This window comes from Talpa occidentalis, unplaced genomic scaffold, assembly GCF_014898055.3.
Source record: "Talpa occidentalis isolate TD23 unplaced genomic scaffold, MPIMG_talOcc4v2.1 talOcc4.5, whole genome shotgun sequence".
Lineage (NCBI taxonomy): Eukaryota > Metazoa > Chordata > Mammalia > Eulipotyphla > Talpidae > Talpa > Talpa occidentalis.
The window spans coordinates 111,977-121,536 of record NW_023604861.1 but is presented as its reverse complement, the minus strand read 5'-3'; the positions used below and the strand labels follow the sequence as shown (position 1 = coordinate 121,536).

Genomic DNA, 9,560 nt, shown 5'->3' with positions numbered 1-9,560 from the left:
CAGCCCCAGCACTGCCTGCCCAGGGTGACGGAGAGTGTCTGCGCACTGAGGAGGTGCTGCTGGGGCTTCCTGCTTGGATGGGTGCAGAAGTGGCTGGGGGCTTCTCTGCATCGGCCACACTTGCATGATGAAGTCCACATCCTTCCCACCTGTACCTGTGCTCAGACAGCTGGGGAGGTGCCAGCTCCACTGACCTCATGAGCCCCAGGGCCTTGCTGAGCTGTAGGTGACCTCATAACACAGCAGGAGGCTGGGCCCCAAGCTGCTGCGGGTATGCCCCAGGGCTGGGCAGAGGGGCTGGGGGGCAGATGTGGAGGCGGGGGCAAGTGTTGAAAAAAAGATTTTTTTGTTTTTTTAAAGGTTTATTTATGGATACAAGAGCTGGGGCACAGGCCAGAGATGCGGTGGGTGAGCGGATCCACCGGAGACAGAGCGGGGAACAGAACAGGCAGACTGACCGAAAGACACTGCTGAGGGGAGCAGCGGGCGAGGCAGGAGAGGTCTGCTGCGCCATGTGGGATGCTCCCTGGCAGGCCAGGGATTGAACCCATGCTGCAGAGGCTGCAGATAGTTTCATAATGCGGTGCTTAACCCCTTGCACCACCAGGGAGGCCCGAAAAAAAGTTTTTTTTAAGGGCCTCCCCGGTGGCGCAGTGGTTGAGCGCTGGGTTCCGAAGCTGCCTGCAGCCTCTGCAGTGCAGGTTCGATCCCTGGCTGCTCCCTGGCCACCGGAGGAGGGTCCCACATGGTGCGCAGACCCCTCCTGCCGCCCGCTGCTCCCCTCAGCAGTGTCCTTCGGTCCTTCTGCCTGCTCTGCTCCCCGCTCTGGTGAATTCTCTCACCCTCCCGCGCTTGTGACTGTACCCAGTGCTTGTATAAATAAATAAAAAATAAATCTTTAAAAACAAAAAAACAAACCCTGAATCAAACCAGTGTCAGGATCTCCCTTTCAATCTTCAGAACAATACAGGAGGAAAAAAAAAGTTTTTTTAAAAAGATTTATTTATTTATGCACACAAGAACTGGGGTGCAGGCCAGAGGTGCGGGGGTGGGAGGACTCCCCAGAGACAGAGCAGGGAGCAGAACAGGCAGATCCACTGAGATCCACTGCTGAGGGGAGCAGCGGGGAGACAGGAGGGGTCTGCCGCGCCCTGTGGGCATCTCCGCGGCCGGCGGGGATCGAACCCGCGCTGCAGAGGCCGCGGACAGCGCCACAGCGCTGCGACCACGCGCCCGCGCCGCCGGGGCGGCCCCGCCCAAATCATTTAAACTGCGCCAGGGCGGGCGAGGAGAGCCGTCTGGAAGGAGCAAGAGGCGGGGCTGAGGCGACCCGCCCGGGGCAGCCCCCACCAGGCCCGCCGCGGGGCTGCGCCCGCCCCCAGGAGGTCCCGCCCCCGGGCCCGCGGCGCCCGCGCCTTGGCGACCGTCGCGGGAGCCGCAAACACGCCGCGGCGGCCAGCGCCGGAGATGCGGGGAGCCCCCCGGCCGACGCCCCCCCGGGCCCCCGCGGGCCTGCGGCGCGCCTGGGAGGACGCCTACCGCGCGCACCGGCGGAGGGTAGGCCGCGCCCGCGCCCCTCCCGCCCACCCAGAGGCCCCCAGCGCGGAGCCGGGGCGGCCTTCCTGCTCCCCGCCGCCGTGGGCCGCGCCGGCCGATGCCGAGGGCCGAGCGGCTGCGGAGGCCCCTCCGTCCATCCAGGCCGAGGGAGGCTGCGGCCCCGCGGGATCCCCAGAGCGGCCCCCGCGGCCGCGGATACCAGCCCGGCCAGCCCCGCCAGGGCCCTGCCCGCCGCTCCGCCCCCCACCTGGACCAGGGCCTTTGCTCCCTGCACCCCACCTGCTGGGGGCTCACTCTCACCCCTGGACCTCGGCCCCAGGTGGCCCCTCCAACGCTCTGGGCGGCGCATCCCTCGCCCTCTGGCTGGAGTTCCCTCCCTTGTAAGGGGGCAGCGCACTGCCCCCCCTTCTCAGGCCACGGTGCCCGGGGGCCTGCGCCAGCGGCCATAGGCAGGCAGGTGTGGCCGACTGGACCAGGGCCCGCTGCCCCTGTGAGGGACAGGCAGGCGCGGGCAGGCCCGACAGGGTGTGGGGTCACTTGTGGCCTGGGGCCAAGGCTGCCCTGCCTGGGCAGGCGCACACACCAGGCTCCCATCTCAGAGGCCTCCAGGTGAAGCCCCATCATGGAGGCGAGGGCGGCTGCGGGCTCTGGCGGCCAGCGTCCTTGGCCAGGGCCGTGTGTCTCTGCGGCCTGCTGGGACCCCACAGGCTGGTCTCGCCCCCAACCCAGACGAGGCATCTCGCCTGGCAGAGGGTGAGGGAGGCGGCTGGGGCCTGCGGGGCTTGGGTGGAGTGGGCTGGGGAGCAGCCTCCCAGGCGAGGACACTGGGACGATGCCTGGAGTCCCGCAGGGTTTGTGGGGAGGGGCGGGGCGGGAGGGGCGGCGAGGCCAGCAGAGAATGGAGCCCGACCTGGTGACAACTCAGAGGTAAAAGTGCAGTCGGCACCACCTGCTGTTCCTTCTTGTGCCTGCGCCCCTGGAGTGGGCAGGAGAAGGGGTGAGGGCTGGAGGGAGACCCAGGAGCTTCCACCCCTCTGCCCCGCGAGCCTTCAGAGATCACGGTTTGGACGCATTTATTTAAAAACGAGCTCTCCAGGTGACGGGTTTGTCACACGTACTAGCTCTTGGTCCCCGATTCCTGCCCGCAACCCCCCAGCCGGGAGGGCCCTCGGCGTCCCTGGCGGCAGCAGTGGGCGCGTCTTCCTTCAGGATGCGGCTCCGTCAGGGGCCTAAAAAGGCTGCAGATCCAGGGGCGTGAAGTGGGTGACTGAGCCCCGCGAGCCCCTTCCCAGCAGGACGGCTGGTGCTGAGGAGGGGACTTGGGGCGCCTGCGTGAGGGGTGGCTGCGGGGGTGCGGGGGTGGGGGGGAGCGGGCGAGCCGCTCGCCTGGCTGCCGGCCGGCCCCTCGCCGCCCTCTGCCGTGGGCCGGCTGCCCGGTGAGACCGAGAGCGGCTCTCTTCGCCCCATTCCCGGGTGACCTGGAGCCCCGCAGCACGGGCCACCCCGATGCAGAGCCAGAGCAGGAGGGCGCTGCGGGGAGCCCCCGCGCTGTCCCGGGCCCGGGCGGTGCCGCGTCGTGCTGTCCCGTCCCGAGGCAGGTAGAGGCCCGCGAGCGACTTTCCCGCGCCTGCTGCCTCCGCTTTCCTGGCCTCGCGCTTCGCTGCACGCTCGTGGCCAGGTGGACGCCTCGGGACGTCACCGGACGCCTCGGGACGCCTCGGGACGCCTCGGGACACCACGGGACGCCTCGGGACGCCTCGGGACGCCACGGGACGCCTCGGGACGCCACGGGACGCCTCGGGACGCCTCGGGACGCCACGGGACGCCTCGGGACGCCATGGGACGCCTCGGGACGCCACGGGACGCCTCGGGACGCCTCGGGACGCCACGGGACGCCACAGACTGACCCGCGTGGGTTGGCGGGTGGCCGAGCCCGAGAGCGCGGAGCCGCTTATATAGCCACGGGGGGCGGGGCGAGGCCCGTGCATGCAAATGAGGGCTGCAGACGTGAGTTCTGATTGGCGGGAAGGTCGTCAGGCGCGTGGGCCCGCTGCGGCTCTGGCTTCTCTGCAGTGGACCCGCTGCGGCGCCCCCACCTGCCTGGGCCCGCTGCGGCGCCCCACCTGCCTGGGCCCGCTGCGGCGCCCCCACCTGCCTGGGCCCGCTGCGGCGCCCCCACCTGCCTGGGCCCGCTGCGGGGCCCCCACCTGCCTGGACCCGCTGCGGCGCCCCACCTGCCTGGGCCCGCTGCGGGGGGGCCCCCACCTGCCTGGACCCGCTGCGGCGCCCCCACCTGCCTGGGCCCGCTGCGGCGCCCCCACCTGCCTGGGCCCGCTGCGGGGGGGCCCCCACCTGCCTGGACCCGCTGCGGTGCCCCACCTGCCTGGGCCCGCTGCGGGGCCCCCACCTGCCTGGACCCGCTGCGGCGCCCCCACCTGCCTGGGCCCGCTGTGGGGGCCCCCACCTGCCTGGGCCCGCTGCGGCGCCCCCACCTGCCTGGGCCTGCTGCGGCGCCCCCACTTGCCTGGGCCCGCTGCGGGGGGGCCCCACCTGCCTGGACCCGCTGCGGCGCCCCACCTGCCTGGGCCCGCTGCGGCGCCCCCACCTGCCTGGGCCCGCTGCGGGGGCCCCCACCTGCCTGGACCCGCTGCGGCGCCCCACCTGCCAGCACCTGGACCCGCTGCGGCGCCCCCACCTGCCGGCACCGGGACCCGCTGCAGCACAGCCTTCTGGCTCCGCTGTCACCTGGCTCAAGCCAGTGTGTTCAGAGACCTTGGTCAGAGTCAGAATCAGCCGCGTGACTCCAGCCCTGGCGTCTCCAGCTTTTACCTGTGGCAGAGCCAACTCCTAGTCAGCTGCGCTGGCGCCTCAAATCAAACATGCCCAGGGCAGAGTCCCCGCCGTCCCATGCCCTGGCACCTGCCTGCTCCCTGGTGTCACGGGCAGCAGAAGTCCACCGCCCGTGGCCGCTCCCACCCTGCAACAGACCGGCAGCCCAGGGAGACAAGACCCGGCAGACCCCTCTGGCAGGCTGCCCCTCGGGCCTCCTGTGCGTGGCACACCCCTGCCGGTGGCCAGGCCCCGCTGGGACGGCCAGCGTGTCTTGTCTCTTCCTCACCCGTGGCTGGGGTCCCCACAACTGCCCTTCTGTCCAGTCTCTGTCCTCCAGGGTTCCTCTGCCGCAGGACCAAGTGCCATTCCTGGGGGCGTCACCCGAACCCCCTCTCTGTCGCTGTCTTGGCCCATGGGCTTGCTGCTTCGGCTGGTGGTGCCCAGCCTGCAGGCCTGGCCCCAAATGAGGGGCTCCCAGGCCACCGCACAGGGGCTCTGCCGCAGGGCTTCCCGAAGCCTTCACTTCGGCTGATCAGCCTAACAGGCCTGCAAGCGGGGCTGCCGGCCGCGGAGCCTTCCTGCCGAAACAGGCCTGGGCCAGCCTCACCACCACCTGCAATGCCGGCACGTGGATGTGTCCCTATAGGCACACGATTAAATGCAAACATGCTCCCTTGCTTCTGAGAGGACACTGCTGCGGCCCCTGTCCAAGGGGCTCTGTCCTGGAAGCATGGCTGTGGCCTGCACGTCAGCTGCCCACAGCAACCCTGGGGCCTGGCATCGGTCACCCGCTGAGCCCACCCGGGTCACACTGCCTCTCTGTGATGCAGGTCCAGGACGCCCAGCCACTGGTGGACACCTGTGCCCCATGGACGCCCAGCCATCTCCATCTGAAACTCAAGAAACTGAAGGTGACCGCCCACCCAACCCCCGGTTTTGTCACAGTGAGTGGGAAAATGGCAGCTAAAAAACAGGAGGAGAGAGGCGGGCTCAGAGGGAAGGACGTGCTGGGGGTTCCCGGCCTGCAGGACTCACGGGGAGTGGGAGGGCAGCCCCAGGCTGCACCCCTCCAGGCAGACTGGGGCATGGTGCTTCAGAATACTTGTTTCTGGAAGCTGAAGCTGCCTCTGCTGTTGGCGGGGGCCGGTGCCTGCCCACTTGGAGCTCAGTCTCTGGTCTTGAGAGCGGCCGCCGGCCAGCCCACTGACTGCCTAGCGCAAGAGGAGTTTCCTCTGGCTTAAACTTTCTTCCTCTGAACAGCGTCGAAAGCCTTTCTTAAACTGTGGCGAGTTCCTCATTCTCATCACAGCTGAAGGCGCGTCCCCAGAGGCTGCCAAGTCGACCCCAGTGCTGGGGCGCCCCCCACCGCACCCACTGCAGACCAGAAGCTGCTCTGGGTGCCCGGGTGGTCAGGGCAGGAGCTGCCCCGGGTGGCGGTGCCGGGACTGGCCACAGCCGCTCAGGAGCTTTTGTCTGCCCACAGCTGGAGCAGGACCGGCTCTCAGCCATCGACAGGGACAACCGCCTGCTGCTGCAGAGGGTGTCCAGCATCATGAGGCACAGGGGACAGGCCACAGCAGGACCCACAGCATGCCCCACGGTGGCAGGCCCGCAGCCCCCGGCCCGAGCAGCCGTCTCTTTTCTCTCCCGCCAGAGAGCCAGGTGCCAAAGAAATGCCCTTTCCTCTGTGACGCAGGGACCAAGGTTTTAGTGGAGACTCGTCTCCAGCAAACCAGCCCTGAAGCCCATGGCCATGAGCCCACCGTGTGCCCACTGCTGCAGCCTTCCTTGTTTGCCCTCCAAGCAGCCCTGTGAGGGAGGGTGCTGAGCTCAGCTTGCAGAGAGAAGCAGAGGCACGGGTGGCTGCAGGCCTGGGCGTGATCTCAGCTGGAAAGCCAGGGGCCAGGCGCCGAGGCAGAGAAGGCATTTGTTTCTCCACCTGCCGACCCTGGCCCAGCCCAGAGAGACGCCAGGTGGCCATGCAGTTGCTGTTCCTGCCACCTGGAGCCGGCCCAGGCGAGCGGCCACCCTGCGGCTGAGACTGCACCCTCCCACCACTGCCAGAAACTGCCCCTCTATGTCACTGTCCCTCCCTTTTAAGCACAAAGGTCAGTGGTGACTTTGGTGGACAGTGAGTGAGGTTCCTGTCTTTGCAGAAGTTCTCAGTTCTTTGAAACGTTCACCTTGTACCCGTCTCCAAGGTGCTGGGAGAGGGTCCGGATCTCACGACAAAGCCCCCAGCCATCCGCAGCGCATGGGGTACGCAGGGGTGGCACAGGCCCTGGGAGAAGCCGCAGCCAGAGGTGCATCCTCCTCAGAGAGGCTCCAGGCTGGGGCCACCGGTGCCCAGCTGCCATTGAAACCGGGAGCCACTGGCCAATCTCCACTCTCCCGGGCTCATTCGCGTCGGATCTGGACTCACTTTCTGCATACAGGCCTCGCTCTCACCCACAATGACCCCTCCCATGCCACCTGCCCCGGCCCTGGGGGCCAGAAGACCAGCTGGGAGGCCCGGAGTCTCTGGAAAGGAAAACCCCACGTGCTCCAGGAGGAGAATTCCTGCATCCCTCTCCCTCCATCCCTGCCGGTGCACGCCCTGGGCGTCAGCGAGGAAGGGAGAAGAGATGGTGGCACTGGAGACACTGGTGTGGCCCAGAGGTGCCCACAGAGGGACAGGGGACCCCCCCCCCCACGGAGGGTGAGGGCTGGAGGCGCGGCGCTGCCCGCCGGTCTTGCTACTGGCCTGTCCCCCAGGCGGCGGTGGGTCCTGTGCACCTGAGCGAGCATGGACTCAGGACAACACACTGGACTTGGGCCAGACCCGCAGACTGGAGCTGCCCCTGCCCGGCACCGTCCCAGGGGAGTGGCCGGGCGGCCCCTCCCACCAGCACCTGGATCTGGGCAGAGCCGCTGAGAAGCTACGACCCCAGAGCAGGTCTGGACACTGGGAGTCAGGCAGAGAAGACTGCGTCGGGCCCTCACAAAGACCATGTCCTTCGGAGAAGGCCACCTTGGCCTCACTCCCAAGTCCAAACCCCGAGACTTCGGTGGGCGGAGTGGGCGCCCTGAGTCCCCCTGGGCGCGAGGGGATGGTGTCCAACCAACCTGTCCGCGTGCTCAGAGGAGTGACCTTGCTTCTGAAAAATCATGAGAGAGCCAGAAAAAAAACCCGAACTATTAGAATTGATACACGAACTCAACAAATTAATCTGGGGGTACCAGATTAATATGTGAAAGTCGATTGTATTTCTGTGTCCTTGAGATGAAGTGCATGAAATGTACTGAAACCATCTGAAAATGAAATTGAGAAAATGATCCTGTTCGCAGTATCACCAAAAAGATGAAATAATTGGAAATAAAGTTAATAAAATAAGTACAAATCTTATCTTCAGAAAACTACAAAAATTATTGAAAGAAATTAAAGATCTAAATAAATGGAAAACCCCGTGTGTGTGGACCAGAAGGCGACACTAAGCGGTCACCAGAGCCACCTGTGTGCTCAGTGCGTTCCCATCAGATCCCAGCTGCATCTTCGTAAAAATTAACATATTGATTCTAAAAGTCACCTGGAATTGCAAGGAGCATCAAGGAGTCAAAACAATCCTGAAAAGAGCAAAGGAGGCCCATGTGCTGTTTCAGAACGACTGCCCGCGTGGTGACGAGGCCGCCTGATGAAGACGGGGAGGCGACGTGTGTGGGAGCCGCGAGACACGCTGTGTGGCTGCTCTGCCTCAGCGAGGAGGCGGCTGGTCACGGGGGAGAACAGCGAGTCACAGGAGAGGCTGGAGCAGGGGTCCCGACAGCGGCTCCGACACACTCTATACTCACATGCAAAAGTGCCAAGTTGGCTCTTATCCACACCAGATACGGAAATTAAAATGTATCAAAGCTCTAAATACAAGAACTGAAATTGTAGAACTCGTAGAAAACATAGAGATGAGTCTCCTTGACTTCGTATTTGGGGTCACACATGACACCAGAGCATGAACAGCAAGAGAGAAATAAACGAGTCGGACTTGACCAAAAGTAAAGACTTTTTGGTTCAAAGAACAAGTCAAGGAAGAAAAAGATCCCACAAACGAGGAGGAAATATCTGCAATCTTGTATCTGAGGAGAGACTGAATCTAGACCATCTGAAGAACCATACAGCCCAATGATAAACGCACCAATACCGTAACCTAAAGGTGGGCAAAGGATCAGAGTAAATATTTCTCCAGGGAAGATGTAAAAAAGGGCGATGAACACGTGGGGAAGAGAGCTCAACATTAGTCATCAGGGGATGCAGGCAAAACCGCAGCGGGAGCCCCCGCCGACCCCACAGGGATGATATTTGTGGGGCCACCGGGGGCCAGCGCCAACAGTTCCTGAAATAGAGTGGCCCCATGATTCAGCGATCCCACGCGGAGATGTGGCACCGGCAACTGAAGCACGTCCACAGGGACACGAGCAGGCGTGTTCACAACAGCCTCCGGTGACACCACAGATGCCCGTCAACTGGAGAGACAGACGTGAGCGTTACGGGTGGAGCGCGGGGGCTGACTCCAGCTGGGCCCTGGCTGCGCCCACGGGAGGCCGCACTGTGCGGGTCAGGCACAGGAGAGGCTCAGCAGGGGTGCCGGAGCTGGGCGGGCGTCAGAGGTCACTCAGGCTGGGTGTGCAGGGTGACGAGTTGATGGTTCAAGGGTAGGCGGTGGTTTGTGTTTTTGTTTTTTTGAGGGAAGTGAAAATGTCCTCAAGTGGCCCATGCCGACGGCTGCACATGTTCACGACTCGCGCAGCGGGTCTGGAGGGGAGGGGCGCTCCAGCCTAGAATAACAGACTTGACAATGCTAAATAGGGCTGCGTGCTGGGAAGGTGGTGGAGGAGGAAGCACCACGAATCTGTCTTCCCATCTGGACAACAGTAACGCCAGAAGCAGCTGTAGAAAGTAACTGTTGGGGACTGTGGAGTCTATTAAATTCTTACAATTGCAGGGAAAGGCTCCGACAGCAGACGGCGGCTAATTGTGGTCAATCTCAGCTCTTCAGGCGCTGGCGGCTGCCCATCGGCCACCCAGTCCAGAGCAGGCAGCTGTGCTCCTGGGGCCTCTCGGGGAACGTGGGGAACCCAAACCAGGGATTGGGGGAAAAGACAGAATTTACAGGCAAACTATAAATCAGAGACATCCACGG

At 64.6% G+C, this 9,560-nt stretch overlaps 1 protein-coding gene across 1 annotated transcript; it reads left to right on the top strand.

Annotated features, from left to right (window-relative positions):
- Positions 1–1,467: 1,467 nt before the first annotated feature.
- Positions 1,468–9,560, top strand: CFAP97D2 (CFAP97 domain containing 2). The gene is made up of 3 exons (XM_054701842.1): positions 1,468–1,557; positions 5,220–5,300; positions 5,873–9,560. The coding sequence occupies exons 1-3, from the start codon at positions 1,468–1,470 to the stop codon at positions 6,098–6,100; spliced, it is 399 nt and encodes a 132-aa protein (XP_054557817.1). The 3' UTR covers positions 6,101–9,560.

Bases quoted from the DNA above. Each gene is read 5' to 3' on its own strand.
- CFAP97D2 (XM_054701842.1), top strand. From the start codon at position 1,468: ATGCGGGGAGCCCCCCGGCCGACGCCCCCCCGGGCCCCCGCGGGCCTG. The intron at 1,558-5,219 runs GTAGGCCGCGCC...TCTGTGATGCAG, and splicing joins ACCGCGCGCACCGGCGGAGG to GTCCAGGACGCCCAGCCACT. The intron at 5,301-5,872 runs GTGACCGCCCAC...GTCTGCCCACAG, and splicing joins TGAAACTCAAGAAACTGAAG to CTGGAGCAGGACCGGCTCTC.